The 19,529-nt window shown below is 41.1% G+C and overlaps 1 protein-coding gene and 1 long non-coding RNA gene across 5 annotated transcripts in view; both read left to right on the plus strand.

Annotated features, from left to right (window-relative positions):
- SAMD8 (sterile alpha motif domain containing 8) overlaps positions 1–6,751 on the plus strand; it is a 41,944-nt gene extending 35,193 nt beyond the window's left edge. For all 4 annotated transcript variants that reach the window (XM_021399323.1, XM_021399324.1, XM_021399321.1 and 1 more), the window contains 2 exons: positions 331–481; positions 1,428–6,751. In XM_021399323.1, the coding sequence (XP_021254998.1) occupies positions 331–481; positions 1,428–1,732 (456 nt within the window). In that variant the 3' untranslated portion in view covers positions 1,733–6,751. The remainder of the gene's footprint in view (positions 1–330; positions 482–1,427) is intronic.
- On the plus strand, positions 16,121–19,017 carry LOC110399853. The gene is made up of 2 exons (XR_002439439.1): positions 16,121–16,244; positions 16,385–19,017. It is a non-coding gene; the product is annotated as an uncharacterized LOC110399853 (long non-coding RNA).

The raw sequence follows: 19,529 nt of genomic DNA on the forward strand, positions 1-19,529 counted from the left end.
ATTGACAGTGACACATTATGAGGTAGAATGTGTTCAGGGGAAAAAAAAGTGACGCTTGGTATGTAAATGACTTGCAACAAAATACTTGCTCTAAATGCCAGGATTAATCAGAGGCACTAATTGACGTTACTAATGGAGCTCACCACCACTATAAAAGACAACAATGTGCAAACCTGTATTTTAATAAAAGACCCCAAACAATCAATGCTGCTAACCACACATAGTACTAGACATCTAACTTCTAGTTACCTGTAGTATAACTTTAAGGATGTATTGTTCGTGCTGGATGGGAACTTACTAAAGGTTAATATTACTGTCTTTTACACGTAGTTGTATGGCAATGTTTGGGCAAAACTCCAGCGGGCATTTGCAATATGGAGTGGCTTTGGAATGACTCTTACTGGAGTGCATACATGTGGAGATTATATGTTCAGTGGCCACACTGTTGTCCTGACTATGCTCAACTTCTTTGTCACAGAATGTAAGTACACAGTGTCAATATTTAAATGTCTTGAAGTGTTAAGAATTTGTACTGCTTGCTGTCAACCAAAGGTGCTCGAGTGTAAACACTTAAATGTGCTTAAGTATTCTCTGCTGCTTGCCCTCAGCCAAAGGCGTCAAGAGTAACATTAAAGTTAACAAATTCACGTCTCTGATTTTTCTCTGGTTTGTGGTGGTTCAGTTGGAGACAGACTGAAAAGGAACAGCACCACATCAATTAGTGGAGGGATAAATAGGATACATCTGAAAAAAAAAAAAAAAAAGCAAGCCAAGAAACTAGAAAGGCTTTGCAGCTTGCTGCTGGGAGAATACTAGGGAAGTTATTAATGATTTTCTGTTCCTTATACACTTCCCGAGGTATCTGTCAGCAACCTATCAGTAAAATCAGGCTAGGTGTACCTTTGGTATAATCCACAAATATAAAATACCAAACCTCTCATAAGTGAGAATATATGAAAGAGTTCTGTAAATGTGAACTGTGATTTGATGCAGTATATAGCAAGCTAAGGTAATTAGTCTGAGTTCACATTTGAGGGAATGACTGGAATAACAGAAGAATCTATATTTCATGATATTTTTCTCCCTAATGCATAAAAGAGGCATTTTCATTAACAGAAGTTGTTTGGACAAAATTCTGCTTTTTGTGATCCTAAGGCATTTTAGGATACTTGGTTCATTCAGAAAAGAATAATAGCTGTATTTGTAAAGCATTAATGAAGTGATTGACATATATAACTTGTTCTCATTGAATTTATTTGACCTGTTAAACATAAGCAAGATTTCTAGATGAAGACAATATTTTCATCACTTTTTTAGATGGGGAAAAAAAAGAACCACCACATATAAACTTAGTGGGTCTATGCCTGGATTCAGTAATGACTCAGGGTTTTGAGACACTCAAGGTCAGTTACTTTGTTTTCTCCTAGATACGCCAAGGAGCTGGAACTTCTTGCACACCTTGTCTTGGGTCCTCAACCTCTTTGGAATCTTCTTCATTTTGGCTGCGCATGAACATTATTCTATAGATGTCTTCATTGCCTTTTACATCACTACAAGACTCTTTTTGTATTACCACACATTGGCTAATACTAGAGCATATCAACAGAGTAGAAGAGCAAGGATCTGGTTTCCAATGTTTTCTTTTTTTGAATGCAACGTTAATGGTACTGTTCCCAATGAGTATTGCTGGCCATTTTCAAAACCTACTATAATGAAAAGACTCATTGGCTGAAGAGCGTGTGCGTCAATTCAGATTTTTATTAAGTGTTATGACTAAGAACCTACAAGGCTAGCTGGAGGGGTAAAGTAATGTGTTTTCATTCCGTGGCCACCCCCTCCTTGTCTTGTTTCTTAGATTCTTAGCCATATAATGGGGTTGCCACACTTCACAGGGATGTGTTTTGTTATTGCTTGAAGAGAAAACAATGCAGGGTCTGGTAGAGAGGCAGTCAGTGAATCGTCAATATGAACCAGAATACTGCTACCCTTAGTAAGGTTCTGTGTGAATGTTTAAGTAACTTTAACATCAAATGTGTGCTTGTGCTGAATATAATATACCCTTTACAGGCTCGATTAATCTCCGTTACCTGACATGCCATCCTTTCTGTATACTGACTAAAAATTTAGAACTTTATGATGACTTTCTTTTAAAACAGTCATAAATCTAATTCTTAAAACAAACTGTGTATGCTTAAAGATTGAGGACTACTGTGTCATAATGAGGAAAGCAATATAGTTCATGCTAAAAGGGTCTCCTAACTGTTGTTATTTAGTAACAAGTCTTAAGGTGTAACTGACAATATAAATGGTCTGCATACAGGTTGCCAAAAATGGAAGTCTGCCTTGTGGCTATGCAGTGATGATGTCTGGTTTTTTTTTTTTTGTTTGTTTGTTTTTTTTTTTTTAATGAGAGCTTACTTAGTGTAGTCTATTGGTTGTCTGTATGGTTGTTTGAGCACTGGGAAGTCTTCCCTTTTGTTTTAAATAAATGAGTTAAAGTAAATGCTACAGCCACTGAAAGCAAAGTTAATTTAGCTTTAGTGCGTTTAAAGCCACAGCATAATTTTTCTGTGTGGTTTTAATTGCTTTTTATACCCAGACCTGTGCATGCTTTTTAGGAGCAGCTCTTTGACATTGGAAGAACAAACAGTTCCACATATCTTACTGTCCAGTAAATGGATGGGGAAAATGCATGTAGTAACTGTTTCAAGAAGAGTAATAATAGTGAGTTTTGGAAGTAGTGCTCGTATTGATGTGCATTATAGCACTCTGTTGTCAACAATATGGTGAGTATCTCTGGATATACAAACACCGTATATTTTGTAGATATATATATAGACATACACTGTATATGTTCTTCTGACAAATACGAAAGAGACTAGTTCTTAATTAAGTTGCTCATTTGCTACTCTGAAAGATAGAAGTACCATAAGCAGTTGAGTTTGCGTTGTTAAAAAAAAATAGCACACTCCATAACGTGTAAACAAGGATTACATGGTGATCTCTTATGCAGTGATTTGTGAGAGGACAACACTAACATTGGCTGTAGAGGCTTGAAACACAGTTACTCTCAATGAAAACTGATAGGTAAAAGGTGCAAGCCATAAAAATGAAGTAGCCATTTTAATCTGTCATAATTTCAGAATAGGTGGTATATCATGGCCTAAGTCAGTCTTGGGAAGTAGCATGAATTAGTTCTGGCTTAGTTCAAGCTGACTTGACAATGTCTACATAGAAAAGAATCCTTTTGGAATTTTGTACTTCCCTGCAGTGTCTTCCCTTCGTAAACCTGGATTATACCATCTTGACTATCACACAGTCTTTGTGATATATGACTTTTGTAAGTTAATTTAGCTCCTATTCCACAGAGAAATTGTGCATCTTAAGGTATCTCTGCCACCTGTATTGAGTACACATACATCATACTGTTCTGCAGGCTTTATATTTGTAACATTCCAATTTTTAGTAAAATGTCAAGAATACTGTATTGGTCCGTCTGCCATAGCCTAGTGGCTTTTGCCATCCAAAGTGGTGAAATACGCTTACACTTAAGGGGAAAAAAATACTCTGAAAGACTTAGACTATTCACTTGCTGTCCTTGCCTTTCTGATTTCAGAAAAGCAATCTGAACATTCCTCTTGAGACTTCATAGTCAAAGAGCTCTGTTTGTTAACTTAAATTTGTCTTTGCAATGCATGTGCAGTTATGAATGCTGTTTTTTAAACTCTAGGAAAGCATTTGTTCTCAGAATGTGCAGGGTTGTATTCTGAATTCTGACATGTGGAGGTGTATGCTATTAGACTTGCAGAGCTCTTGATTCTGAAAAGAAACGTGTCAGTGCTAGCTGGCACAGCTGTGTATAGACTGAAAAAAATATTTTGCAATTTAGGCATACAGGAGAATTTTCCAAGTGCAGCCCCATGTAACAATGTTTACATAAAGTAAAGATATCATTTCAACACTTTTAAAAATAGGATACTTTGAAACGTAAGGCTTCTCTTTTTGTTCTAATTTAATTTTTCAGATTCTTTTAAGTAAATCCATGTTTTAAATCAGCATTGCCTATCAGTGTTTTTTAAAGGAAGCTTGTTCTTCTGTTCAAGCTGTTTTGCTTGCTGCTAAATATCTGAGTCTGAGATAAGCAATAAACAGAGGTTGGTGAGAACTGAAGTGCGTTAAAACATTGTCAGGGTAACTGTGCTCTTCTGTCTTGGAAGTTAATTTTGTCTATCTGTAAACACACAAGAGGAAAGCTTGAAATTGATAAAAGACAAATTCTGATTTCATGTACTAAAAGATCACAGTCAATCTAAAGAATTGGTAATATAAGGTTTATTGTTAATTAAGTGGAAACAAGTTGCAAATGACTGACGGGCTTAAAATTCTGTACCTCTTTTTTGCAGAGTCAGTACTTTAAAAGCGTTATGCTGCTTCTCTGCTGCTGACAAGCCTTTTTGAGGAAATGTAGCAGAGCATCATTGGGACTTGGATTTAATGCTAAATATGTTGAGGGCTATCTGTCCTCCTTTGTGTTGGTGCAGCAGTCTCTTTGCACTCTTCCGGCTTGCTGCATCCCTTATGTGCCAAGTCATCTTCTGTTGTCTGCAGGAGCATCCCCTTACTTCTTTTTTCTAGCAACTTTGGAAATCTAGTAATACTCAGAACTTGGAAATAGTCTTAAGCTCTTCCTTGTTATCACTTTGGTGTTATATGTGGAGGGAACGTCTGAAAATAAGTATCTGAGTGCACAGACCTGAAGGTGATAGGCACAGCCACTCACTCATCTTTCTTTCTATGTTCCTTACAACATAGCTGCTTAGAACGGCCTTCCTAGACTTCAGCTGTTCTTGAATAATGATATTAAAAACTTCCGTATATGTTAATTATTTTTATGTCCTTTGGCAAACAAGATAACACTAATACAGAGCTTTGGAAATGTAGGTAGGGCTGAAGTTTTTAATTGCTCACAACTAGCAAGAATTGGATCTTATAAGTATACTGCTCATGGTGAAGCGAATGGATTAACTGTTTAAGCAAATCATTAAATATTCTGATTTTAGTGAGGGTTGTCAGTTTAAGCATTTCCTTAGATTAGGCCAAGTGCATCCTGTGTATGATGTACTGATAAAGTAATGGGAGTAAGTAATGTCACTTTCTTTTCAGTATTTCCTTTTTTTTTTCTGCCATAGAAGAAAACATTCTGGTAGAATTTCCAAGAAATACGTATCTAACTGTCTTAAGAGAGAACATTTTTTTTTTTTTAATAAAACAAAAAGAACAGAAAAACTTGTTAAATGTTACGCAGAAATGTTACTTGAAATCCTCCAACATGCACTAAAGTGCAGGTTCCTGTAATCTCATTTTCTGTACGAGGACACTTCATGTAGTGTCTCATGTAGTACCAAAGGAAATATTTAAAGAAAAGGTGGAAGGGTGGAACTCGGGCATCAAAAGAAGTCTTTTGCAACAGTTAGTATCTCCTTGGTGCTGCTTTTTGTTGATTTTTTTTTTTTTTTTTTAAAGCAGCACTTGCGCACTTAGGTGCTCCCCTTGTCCATTACCATTTAGCTAGGTTTTTTGGTGTACTAAAGTCCCCTGAGGTTTTCAAGCATCAAAACTGCTGTGGAGCTGAAATGTAATCATTGAACATGCAGTTGAAGAAATAGCAGATGTCTTGGGAAAAAAAAAAGTAGGTTTTTGGATGTGAAGCAAAGGAGAAGTAGTCTATAATAAGTGACAAATAGTATTTCATCTGTCCGGTCCATGTAGTTTATACTATATATACTATACTTGGGGATTTTGCTGGAATTTGCAGGTAGTATTACTTCTGTGTTTTTTTGATTTTATAAAGAAATCCCAGATTATTAAAATAGTAAAAACTTGACCTGTAGCTATAGAAAACAACAGAATCTTTAAGTAGGAAGTCAATTCAGCAGAATTCCTAGCAGTGAGCCAGCTTGTCCTCTGAATTATTTTGTGCGTATAGAGTATGAAACAAGGATGAATTGCTAGACCACTGATGATTAATAGATTTCACTCTTTCTGATGCATCTTTAACATTGCCACTTTTAATTGCAGCTGTTTTTCTTGGGGGGGTTTGGGGGAGAGGGAAGGCCATTGGAATGATTGTGCAGATATCTTGCTTGTTGTACTGAGAAGAGCATCCAAAAAACCCTCACAGCCCTTCAAGCAGTATACTGTTGTTGTGAACTCTGAACTTTGCTTATAGCAGTTTCCTGGATACTTACTGTTTGTATCTTGAGAAAGGTGCAGTGAGCATTATGTACATAATTCAGTGACGTGCACGTTTTTAAAGCCAGTTTGTAATAGGTGTATAAGAACTTCAGATGATGAATGTGGAGGACAATAACCTGATGTGTTAGCCCAGTGATTATGTAGTTAAAGACTATATGTAACTTGGTATTGCTGTCTCTTTGAATTTGATTTTGTCAACTATGAAAAATTTGTCAACTGTGAGTAACCACAAACTGCATCGTACATGCTCCATAACATAATAGGGATGTAGAAAAACAAGTTTTCACACTGAGCTGTTACTTCAGTTTGTCTATGACAGAGAAAATAGTATTATGTAGTGGCTTGAAGGTATGCCAGTGAAGTATGAAGCAAGTACTGTAAATAAGTAAATATTGTTTGATTATAAACTCAGATTGAATTAATATATTGTTTTATATCTTTGTTGTATTAAAACATATTTAAAACTACTAAAATAAAATATTTGAAAGATGGCAAATGTTTGTTTTACTTCATGTGTAAAATGGTGGCTTTGTTATCTCTGTTAGCGTTGTGATCGTATACGTATACCTGAGCAGTCGGAGGTTTAGGGTTGCTTTTTCCCACAGTTATGTTTTACTGGTGTAAAAATGCCTGGTGTATCAGTGTGCCTCAAGTTTTTGCTTTGGCAAATCACTTCAATATTTTTGCTATTAACAAGTTAGAAAATGTCTTGTGAGACCTCAGCTAGGTATGACAGGACAGCTTTCAACAGCTCTTGTTTTTTTCCACTGGTTTGTATACTGACTTGCTTTACTGCAAGGCTGCTCACTGCCACACCTGGAGACATTAAGTCATCTTCAGCTGAAAGAGTGAAATTAACTACTGAAGTTTGTACACACGTTTTTGTGCACTAGACCTGTTACTACTTTCAGTTACTGATTTCAGCCACCTAATATTTGAAAGGATGTACAAGAAACTCATTCCTATGGAGATATCTAAATAGTTTACCAGGTATGCTGCCTGCCCTGGAGTTGTATGATTATATTTGTAAATGGCAACTTTGAAGTCTCTTTTGTGGCCTTAACCCATCTGAAACACTTTCATTAGTGTTGAGCCAGGTGCACTTTAACATACTCAACTGCTGGAAAGTTCTTTGTTTACCTCTCTCAGAATTATATAATCTTGATCAACCTGATAATTTAGAAAGTTCTTATTAAGAAGCTCTTTGTCACTGTATTATTATTAGCTGTTCAAGAGGAGATTCAAAAACAGAAGTAAGTGGATCCATTTTGGAAGGAGGTATGGAATTTTTCAAAGAAGTGTTGATCAATTTGAATACAAAAAGTTTAGCTTTTTTCTCCTATTCCTCTGCTCAGTGAACTCCTCAAAACTCAATCTGTGTCTTTGCATTGCTGGCTGTAATTAGAGGCAGTTGCCCTGAAAAGAAGAGGGGGATGGAGAGGACAAGCAGCAGGTGGCAAGATTGCTGTCTGTACTGTAGCCCTGGGAAGGGATTCTCAGTAAATGAAGGGGAAAGCAGTTCAGTTCACCAGTACCATGAAGGAGAGAGGAGGATGAAGCTCGAGGGAATTACCAAAAAATGTTCAGAGGTGCCTGAGCTGGCAGAGGCCCCTTTGGTGTGTGGCTGGAGGCAGTGGGGAGCCAGTAAGATAACAGCACTGGTGCCACTGCATATAGCTTCATCACAAGCCTTGTCACAAAGAGGCCTCCAGAGCTTAAGTAAAAGTTAAGATTTCTGTATCCTTCTGGCACTTTTCAAAAGATTCCAGATATTAAGTATTGAGAAAAAAAATGTAATTAAAAACTGTTTTAATGAGAGGATGTTTTCAAGCCTACTTTCATTAGGAGGGAATACCGGCATATCCTGAATGAGGGGGAAAAAAAATGTGATTTTTTTCTCATCATACTTGTTTCCTAATTATGTATCAAAATCAAAAGGGCTCTGCAAGTATCAGCACCTCTGTACTTCTGCAGCCACAAGATGAGTGGTGTCCTCCCCCATCCTACTGTGCTCCAAGATAAGCACGAGGATGGTGAAGGGAAATGGCTCCTGCCGAGGAGCGAGGCTGTGCTGGCTCTGCTCCAGGAGGCCTCAGAGACACGCCTGAAGTACTTGGCACCTTGATCTGCCAGCAAGAGCAGAAGTCAGGGAGAGAAGGCAATAAGCACATGTGCAAAGCATTATTGCTTGACTTCTGTAAAACAGCAACTGTTTTTCTGCACTAGATCATGCTCAGGCCGAACTAAAATGTACGTGGTGTTCAAATTATACTTAGGTGAGCTTCTTTTCCTTGTCAGTAATTTCCAGTGCATCTTAGCAAGCTCCACTTTTCTCTTGAAAACACCAGCTTGAGCCTCAGGGCTGTCCCATCAGTGAGTGTTGCGCTGAATGCCTCGGGGATGGCATAGTGCTGCGGCCTGTGCCACGCGGAGCGGCCGCCTGGTACAAGTGCTTCTGAGGAGGGGAGCAAACAGTTTGTGAGCCAAGTGCTTTAGCGAGGGTGCCAAAAAGTGACTCAATCTGTGAATAACAGAAGTTGGAGAATGTGTACTGCCTCTCTGTTACTTGCCTGCCTGCTAAGAATAGCCCTGGCTAAAGCAGCGGGGCACACTCCTTGCACATGTGACAGTCGTAAGCGGTCAGTCACAGGGCTGGAAATACCTATACAACGTTTTGCTCTGCTGCAGGTTGTACTGAGCATGCAGGAGGCAGCAGAGAAGGAGAGTGGTTTGAAACGGGCTCTGCTGAATGGTGTGACCAGGCTGAAGGCCTCTCAGATGGCTTCCTCACAAAGGTGGTCTGGTGACTCTGGTTTGCTTTTCATGAGGCTGCTTGTGTGAGCTCTGTGTCACAGTAACTGAAACCGCAGCTTCCATGGGAGGCTGGGCAGCAGGAAGGCATAGAGCTGCCACCTCTCTCACAGCGCTCAGACAGGCCTGGCTCTGCCTGGGGCACCAGGCTGCCTTGACAATAGAACCGGACTACTGCAGCATGCAGTACTACTGCTCAGTAGCTGTGTGCTGACTGAGAACAAACTGAGGGTAACGTGCCAGAATTAATACATTTCCTTCCAGGAGCAGTACCTACACGGCAGAGGTAAGCCAGTAGCTAAATCCACATCAGGGTCCCATGTGGGCATTGCTGTCACATCCAAAAACATGAGCTGAAGTCAAAGCTCTGCTAGCTGGTATGGTTGATGTATGGTTTGCAACTCCTGTCATTTTCACTGGGGCTTTTCAGTGGGGATGCAGACTATATCATTTGATTGGCATTGATTTGCCCTTGTTTTTCCACATACTATTTATGTGCACAAATCCCTCCAGTGCTTCCCCTGAGGCAAGGAACCACAGCTTGGCCCAGTTCTCTGCTGTGCAGAGCAGTTCACAGCATCTCCCCTAGCAGCGGGTGCAGTGGTTTGTGCCTCAGCCATGAGATTACAGCGGTCTGAGCCCACAGATGGCTGCTTGCCGTGGACATTCACATCCAGCCTGGGGTTGCCCAGACCAATGCCGATTAACACAGCTCTAAGAGGTGCTATCACACCCGACACATTAAGGAACCCTAAGTGAACTGGATCAGCTTGCTGAGTTAACATTAAGAAATCTCCCAGATAATACCAAATGTGTATATTTATTTCATAGAATCATAAGGTTGAAAAAGACCACTAAGATTATCTTGTCCGGCTATCAACCCATCCCCACTGTGCCCACTAACCACGTCCCTCAGTGCCCTGTCTCCAGCCATCAACCTCTGCCTGTGATCACTCTACACCATGTCCCTCAGTGCCACATCTGCCCTTTTCTTAAACACCTCCAGGGACAGTGACTCCACTGCCTCCCTGGGCAGCTTGTGCCAGTGCTATTGCCACTCTTTCTGAGAAGAAATTTTTCCTAATATTCAACCCAAACCTTCCCTGGTGCAATTTAAAGCCATTACATCTTGTCCTATTGCTGTTATTTGGGAAAAGGGGCAGACTCCTCATTCTTTGCTTAAACTCTTAAGAGGGAGCACAGGTTCCAAGCCTCCAGACATGGAAGATGTGGAAACCCATCTGGACCTGGGGACAGTGGGTTGCAGACCCCTGCTATCTTAAAGTGCAGCTCCACAACAGACCTTTGACTGTTCCTCCTGGGGCAGCCAGGAAGGTGCTGGCTTAGAAAGGCTTCCTTACCCCTTGTAACAAGAGTGGGCTGACAGGGGAGTTACCTCACCGGGGTTTCTGAGGTCACTTATCAGAAGAATAAAGGTCATTTGGATTCCTTAGTTGAGCGTGCTGACTTTCTTTAATATAAATTTTGAATAAAATCTTGCATTCTTGAAACATTCTCCTTTTTAGGTCACAAAGATAAATTTAGTTTTGTCTAAGAGCTTCTGTATATTAACGTACCCCAAAGGAGGGAATGAAGAGCAAGAAGGAAGAGATGAAGTTAACTTGGATTCACACCCATTTTTTCTTGATTCCTTTTTCTTCTTTCCCCTCAACCACAGATGTTTTAAAAAGCTTGTGCCATGTTACCCTTTTTAGTCATCACCCTGTGATTGTGTCTTGCCAGCTCTGCTAGGCAGGAACAAACTTGTCAGCTTGGTGCAAACACAGGCAGGGTCACTGAGCACCAACGCCCTATTTAGCTACAGGAACCCAAGCTGTGCTGTGGCCGATGTCTGCTGAGCCTTCCAGGAAGGGCTGTGCGGAATCTCATGGCAAAAAGCTCAGGATGGGCTGAAGATCCCTTCTGGCATAAGCTCTATGTGCTGCAACATCCTTTTGCTGCTTGAGTACAGGCCAAGGATGAAGGACCTTTTGAAGGTTTTTTTTTCCTGCCAGAAATGATTAAAAGGGAGAGCTGGGCAGCAGCTCAGGACAGCAGCTGGAGTGCGAGCACCCAGCCAGGAGTCTGCTTTTCTGCATTAAGATCACTGAGCACTGCATTTGTCTCCTGGATGTCTCTATCCTGCTCTGAAGGTTTCAAAGCACATTTGAAATTCATCCTCCTCTGAAAATGAAAGCAAAGATGTAGTCCTAGGCATGGCAAAGATTGCAATGGATTCATCAGAAAAACATACAGCAGCTTGCTTCTAAGACAGCTTACTTAAAACAGTTTCAATATCCTCAAATCATAGTTACTGACATATAAATTCCCTGAGCTGTAAGAAATCAGGACTGAGGTCAAAGAAATGAATGCACTCCTGGAAAAACTGCGTGCTTGTGCCTGCAATGAACAGCTGAGTAAAACTACAGGGGCAAAAAAGAGAGAAAAGCAACACGTACTCAGTTGTTCTTGGTTCCATGTGCTCAGCAAGCTCACAAAAATTTTTAGAGCTGCTGGCAGTGCTAGTCATAGATGTATGGAGAAGGGAGGTTATGTGTCGATTGGTGTAGGAGGCTCAGAGTCCTGTGTGTCACCAACTCAGTCAGCCTGGGTGAATATACTGCAGAAACTGCAGTTCTGTTATTTTTAAAGATTTTTATTTTATATAGGTGACTGCTTCTAGGTGACGTTTCTGTGGTGGCATAGCCCTGGGTGGTGGTGTCATTGGGCTGAGGCAGATCAGGCTACTGCTGGCTGCTGGATGGGGCCCAGCAGAACAGAGCCCTCGGCATGTAAGCAGCTTACAAGTGCCGCCTTTGTGATTCTGTAACTTCTTTCATAGTATAGTGTATAATACATCTTTTATGATTATCTTCTGGTCTCATTTCAGCTTTCTCCTACCAACATCTCATCTTGGTGGACGAATTCAATGTATGGGAGGATATTTTTTAGGTACCAGAAACACAGGGCTGCATGGTTACATCCCTGCTATTGCTATTATTTGTGACCTTGCACAGCATAATCTCTTTTTTTTTAATCTCTGGAGGAATTAGTATACCTCCCTTGTAGGAATATATCTAGGTTATTCTAATTACTGTTTCATTCATAAAAAGCTTTACATGTTATCCCTATCACCAGGGGAAACAGAGATGGGCTGCAACTGTAGTTATACTGAGTTGGCTGAATCTCCAAGCCTGCATGCAAGAAAAATGAAAGTGTTGAGGTAAAATATGAGAAATTTTATTAAACCTTTCCACACCTGAGGTGAGATAACTTAAAGCGGTTTGGCATTAATTTAATATTTGGCATTGTTTTTTTTCAAAAATGCTTTATAAACAAGGCTTTCACAATGTCACAGAATTATGAAAGCAAGAACACAAAATACTGCTATCAAGCCTTATCTATGGGGCTATTTGTTAAACAGGAGAATTTCCTGTCCTCCTGGTTTGCACAGGCGATTCTGAAACTCCTCAATTTCCTAAAATACATAATAATAGAAATAATTAAATATCACCTGTATATTCCATTAGGAATGGAAAAGCTCTGTAAAAATTGTCTGGTTCTAATGATGATTAATACAATGGGCATTGGTCTACAATGCAGACTTCTGCTGAATCCAGGGGCATCAACCAGGATGTCATGTTTATACCCTCATTCTCTGGTTTAAGAGAGGTGGAAGGAAGGAACAGAAATAATTAATTTGTTAGAGGTGAAGCAGTATTTCAGCCAGTTACTTCAGGTACACACTGCATGCTGGGAGAGAGACATTTAACACCGTATAATTAACCTGACTCTGTTAAGTAGTTTTAACTAACCAGGCACTTCTGCCTAGTAGAATTCTCACTTCAAAACAGTATTAACCACACGTATCTCCAAAGACATGCTAACTATCCATATGCTCTTAAATTAAATACTTAATAATTAGTATCAGCCATACATGCTCTATTTTGTAGTTCTTCATTATATTCTGTTTCCTGAAGCTCTGTTTTCTCCTTGAATCATATGAGTTATGTGGAAGCCTGGAGAATTTTCTCTTTGGTCTAAACCCATTCTTCTAGAAAACTTATTTCTATGTGATAAAAAATGAGCAAAGGATCACTTATTTCTCTGAAAAGGCTCTTTCCATATTATCACTCCTCACAAGCACTGAACCACGTGTTATTTCTCTGTGTATGTCCTAATTTAATGCCCAGGCCATGCAGACAATCACTCTGTGATCATTAAAACAGTTCTCGATATTTTCTTAGCTAGATGCATGCTGCCTGGACTAGTTTTGAAATTTATACACAGACACCCATGTTTCTCCCTGCTCCTCCATCATTTGCAAATGGTGCCAAACTTTCCTCTCTGAACCACAGTGTGGGAGAAAATCTTGAAATGCCTGAACTGTAAGATTATGCTGACTGTTCTCAGAGTATGAAATAGGTAAGCCAAGACATTTTCCTTCCAGACAGAAAGAAAAGGGGACAGCTAAGAAGCCGCTTAGTTTCATTTCAAATAGTACATGATTTTTCCCAGTGATTTGACTTCATTTATTGTAGCTATCCTGCCACCTCTGAATATGAAGGATTTCTGTCTGTGTAGATTTTTGAGCAATATCTTATCTGTCCTTCTATTATGTTCTGTTAGTTTTATACCTGGGTGCGCAAGTGTTTCAATGTGACATTAAAAAACGTGCAGTTATGTAACAGCTGTAAAGGAAGACATCTTTTTTTCAACCTCCACCTTCTATTGGGTTTTACAAAAGAGGTCAATATCATTATTCAAATTAAGAGAATTAATTGCTGTGTGTAAATCTGCAGCAAACCCAGATTTGTTCATTCTCAGCAGACACCTTTACTTTTGTTTCTGTCATGTTTCATTATCCCTTTGTGTTAGCACTCATCCTTCCAGCTTCCCGCATTCTGTTTTTTCTGATCTCTGCTTCCCTGTATAAAGCGATTGGGATTTGTTCACTCCTGAAGGGTTCCCTGTAGAGATTTCCCATTCTGTTCAGAACCACAGTCAGGTGTAGCATCTCAGAGCTGCAATCACATCAGAAATCTCATCCCACTTCTTCAGCTTTGGAATGAAGTATGCACAGTTGCTCCTGGGAGATGGTTTAGACCAACTACATTCATGGCAGAGATGGAGTGCTCTGCTGCATCACCGCTGGCACTGAGCAACCAGCAAGTAGCCAGAGCGTGACCATACATACCCACAGTCACGTTTCTGTAAAAGACGAAAATTCTGCCGTAGACAGAGAGTAGATCACCCAGCAGGCCAATGTTGGTATTCTAATATCTTCTAACCAAGTGAAAACGCAAACCCCACAGGACTGAAGGAAGATCGAGGTCCCACAGCAGGCCCTACCCCACACCCACCTGACTCGCCAAAGCAGAGGGGACAGTGGCACTTGTCCGCTGGGAGCCAAAGAGCATGTCAGCTCTGTGGCTGCTGCTTCCTTGAAGCCCAGGGCCTTTGGGCAGCAGCTCAGGTTGCAGCAGCTGTGCAACATGGCTCTGTGTCACCTGCTATGCTTGTCCTGGGCTGCCAACAGGGCCCTGGAAAGAGAGGCAACCTGAGAAGAAGGTATATGTTTGGCGAGAAAAGTGTTGAAGTGCAGGCTGCCTTGGCAGCAAATACTGAAGACGAAAACTTGGTCCCTCAAAAATCAAATATAATTGCTATTACTGTAGAGATGCCTTCAGGTTTGGGGCTGCACACTGGGAGTGGTTTATGGCCAAGACTATTGCAGTACTTTGAGCATAAAAAGCACAACCTGTAAATAACCTAACAGTATGACTGCAGGGAAGTACACCTTCCTTCTTAGGGAAGGGCTTGCCTGAGGGCACGCTACTGCCACCCCCCTCATGAGCTCAGCATGTGGCTGCTCTGCTCTGCACACATCCAGCTGCACCTTGTTTCCTGCCTTCAGGACAGTATTTAGAGCATCCAGGCTTCTCTCTGGCATGGCTGCAGTGAGAGACAAGGACTTTCAGGGAATGCTGCTCAGAAAAGCCACCACTCAGCTTCCTGCACTGCCTGCCCCTCACTGGGACAAGGCTTACACAGAGACAAGCCAGCTGTTGGATGCAGGCAAATAGATTGGTTCCACCTACACAAGGAAAATTTTGGAGGCCTGTTAATCTGTGGTGTAATTTCTTTGGAGCACTGACTTTTCTAAGGCATGTAATCTTCCTTCAACTGCTTATGAATAACTTGAGATGACTGAAAAACTGATGACCTCTAAAACTCAGAGACATGCCTCTGTCTGTTGCAGTAAGTGCCCTGTTCTGCACCATGCAAGCAGCGTTGGACTTCTGTGACATCTCTCCTTCCACTCATCGGGGACTTACAGAGAAGTCATTTGCTTCCAGCTGCAAGTCTTCACTTGGCAGGTACATGAATTGAAGGAATCATGCATGCATAAGGGTGTGTGTGTTTGCAGGACTGAAGAATAAGATAGAAAAGATTACCCATTATTTGTTGAATATCTGCTGTTTGCTCATGATCTGTTTTTGGCTCCAATGTGTATTTGTTGATTTTGTCTTTAATTCATGGCAATGTAAGAAAATAAATGAGATCTCTTATGAATAACCATTATCTTGGATTAGCTTAAATTTCAGTGCTTTACGACACCTGCTGATACTGAAGCCCTTACATACATTTGCTAAGGTTGTGGGAGTAATTTTGGTGTAATTTTACTCACTTGAGTATTTTCATGCCATTAATATTTTCCACATCAAAAACAGCAAGGCCTAATAGCCTTTCAAAAAGATGCTTCTGTCAAATATCCCCCCTCCCCCTTTTTTTTTAATTAATTAGGGACATTTTCCAGCTTATAAATCAAACCTTGATCAAAGTTCATTTCCAAATTCAGCCCTAACTGTCCAACTGCTAGCACTACATGGTAACAGGATATAAACCTACAAGAAGTAAGAATCTTCCATATCATGCAGATGAATTGAATGGCCACATGTAACAGCATGAGAGAGATGTTCTAAATATAAGACTGATCACCAAGAAAATCCATGCTTCTGTTCTTTTTGTGGTTCCACTCTTATCTGCAGGTATAAAATGGAAAAAAACACCTGAGGGAAACATGAGGCCAGGGAACAGAAGCCTTGAACAGAAACGAAAAGGAGAAACAGCATTAATACAGCACAAATGATCAGTCACTCTCCTATTTACTGCAGGTGGGAACTATTGCACCAATCACTCAAATCTACTGTCCCACATAACTCATTTAGGAGCACTAGGCTGATCTCTTTGAGTTTCTCAGTGTGTTTTGGCTTCAAGTCACCATTTGATTATTTAATTGCCCTTTCCTTTCCAGAAGGTGTTTCCTCCAGGAGAGAAGTTTATTAATTTACTCACTTGAGAACGTCAGGAAACCTGGTAGGTTGTAGCTCTAGCAAGAAGCAGAAGTTAGTTTTATTTAAAAGTTATGTATTTCTTCAGTTACTGGGGTCGAAAAAGAAAAAAAAATCCAGACAAAATAGAAACTACAACAGAAAGGAGGAAAAAAAAAAAAAAGATGGAAAGGAATTCACAGTCAACCAAAGGAAAACTCAGAAGACGGAATAAGTACAAGTTCTGTATGTTTTGGTTTTCGCTTCCATTCCTCCTTGCTTTTTTCCAGCACCTCTTCACCATCCCTTTTACTGTTTATTTGGGGTTGGGTCAGTGTAGCACTGATCGCATGTTAAAGGAGTGTATGGTTATCTCTGCAAGCCATAACAAGGACTGGGATCTAGTTTGCTTTGGGTGTAGGGCTGTGGGGAACTAGCTTTGGTTACCTAGGTAGCTGCCTCTCTCAGCCTCACTAGGGCCTGCAAACCATTTGCTTCCTTATTGGCTTTCCTAAATTTGCCTTTGGTTTTCCCTGTCATCTCTAAAGTCACAGGCCTTCTTCTTTTCACTGGCATTTCCCTGAGGTTATCTAGATATCCATCTATACCAGCTTATTTAAATGCATTGGCTTCTGCAAGGGCCTGTTGTTTTATGTGTACCTTAGAAGCTGATTTAAGTTATACTTTCTCTTAACTGTTCAAGCCAAGCTTGGGAAACAACAACAAAAAAAAGCTGTGTAAAACTGCTGGAGGAGGGAAATTAGAAGGCACCGAGTTTGTCAGTCTAAAGGATCCTGGCAGTATGGGCCTCGTCTGGTTGCCCTCCTTGGGTTTTCTAGGTCCCTGGTTTGCATAAGGGCAGTCATGTGTTAACAAACAAAAGGTACAGCTAGCCAAATACTCCTGCCTTTCAGACAATGAATTAACTATTTAGGCAAGGAATGCCTTTAAAAAAACAAAACAAAACAAAAACATAAGAACAAGGTGAGCTTAAACAATGCCTCAACATCTAGGTTGAGTATTTTCTGACTCTATATGACCTTCTAGCCATATGTAATGGATTGATAATTAGTAATCCTCACCAGACTTGTCTTCCACAGACCTGTCTAGTTTCCCCTGGAGCATGTAAAAACCTTTAACATCTCATGGTAAGGAATTCCCCTGAGGGTCACTCCTTTCGTGGAAAAAACAAACCCTGCTTTGCTGGTTCTGAACTCAGTTCCTGCTAACTTCAACTATTTCTCACCCGTTTTCTACGGGTTATAATTTTATCATCTGTTGTGTATCCCACTTGTCAATTCCTTTTCAGGATGAGTCATCTTTTATGTAGCTTATCATTGTTAGGCTTTCCTTAAAGTTTCTTTTCCACTGTATTTTTAGTCCTTGAAGGCTCAAATTTAGAGGGAAGGGCAGACAATGACTGCAGGTTTGATGCAGAAGTGAATATAAACTTGGAAACTGATTTGCACTATAGCTCTCTTTTTATTGGTCACATACATTTCTTTTTCAAGTAACTGTAATTATAATGTATGGATAGATAGCAGGATTTGTATTGAAACAGTATGTTCTTGTAGTAAACTTAGAAAACTTTTTTTTCCAAGTGATACAGTGAAGCACATGATTCATTGATGTCAGTCATGTATATGCATGGCTGTCATCGTGGAAAGCAGGGAGTTAAACGGCAAGTGGGAGGACACTGCTGAGTGGCATATAGGAAAGTGCTGATCAGCTTAAAGCGGAAACTCACTCATTTAGAGTACACACCTGAGCATGTGCTGGGTGATGAGGGCATGGCCCAGGCCCAAGGAAGAGAGGTCCAAAATAATGCTGATGAATTGCTGTGGCAGGCCTAAAGGCGTTCCTTTTATGCTGTGCTGAGTTCTGAGGCTATGCCGTGGGGTACAAAGGAGGATTGCAGGAGAGTGTGGGAAATGGAGACAGGCTCTAACTGCAGAAGCCTGCAGCATTCACAGGGGAGTTTGTGTACTGCAGTCTCCGACAGAATTGTTTCATAAAGCGAGTGATTCAGAACTTCTTCCTTCAGGGTGGGGCAGTAAGTACTTTACTGGATTGCTTAAAATGATAAAGCCAAACCATGACTAATATACAAAAAAAAAAAACAAACCCAAACTCACCCTACATCTGAGATGTAAGTAACTGAAATTTTATTCAGAATGTACTTATACTATGGGTATGAAGAATAAATGCTTGTCTTTAAATAATGAACAATTTATGCCGCAGTCTATTTTTAGTTAACCGGGCCTCTGTTACAGTACAGTCAGCCTGGTTGTCCATTGTTTGTTCTCTCCATGTGTTTTCTTAATTCATTGATACATATCCCTCTGCAGACTGCCAAGCTTTCTTCTTTACAAACATCAAAATTAAATGCATTAACCTGGCGGGTCTTCAGAAGGGAAAGCACTGGGCTTAGACAAAGAAGAACTGATTGCTCTAGATGCTGATGGCCATTGTCAGGCCTTACTGCCAGGCTGCCTGTTCTATTAACATGGAGAAGTGCTGTTGTACCCTGTGTTATCGGAAACCAGTAGAACTTGTAAACAAGCTCTTCCACTTATTCTTTGTATGATTCAAATATAATTTGCAGTTGTGAATCACTTTTACTTTTCTGATGGGTTTTGACCACGGCTAACACAAGCAAGTACGTGTCGGGAGTGCCTGTGCTGCAGCCGCTGGGCCTGCGGTGAGGCAGGCTCGGGCTGGGGAGCTCTGGCCGGGCTGCCGCAAGGCGATCATTGCGCTGTCATACGGCCGCTCCCCGCGAGCGGAATCGCAGCATACAGAGGGGCTGCAAGGTTCGCTGCTTGCCCCGAGCCGCGCTGTGTGCCGCTGTGCGTGGGGCCCTCCTATGCGTGGAGGCACAGCAGCAGCGCTGCGGGGCGGAGGTTTCCTAGGCCGCGTTTTCGCCAGGCAGGCGGCTCCTGGGGCCTGCGACCGCATACGGTCCCCGCCACGTGAGGGCCGCTCGACTGACTGAAACTCCCGAGCCGGGAGCTCCACCGGTCCCGGCGGACGGCCCCTCCCGCATCGTGCTGGGCGACACCCGCCCCGCTCGAGGGGAGCAGCGCACGCACCCCGGGCGCGGCCGTTGCGGCCCTCCCGCACAAGCCC

This window comes from Numida meleagris, chromosome 5 (assembly GCF_002078875.1).
Source record: "Numida meleagris isolate 19003 breed g44 Domestic line chromosome 5, NumMel1.0, whole genome shotgun sequence".
NCBI lineage: Eukaryota > Metazoa > Chordata > Aves > Galliformes > Numididae > Numida > Numida meleagris.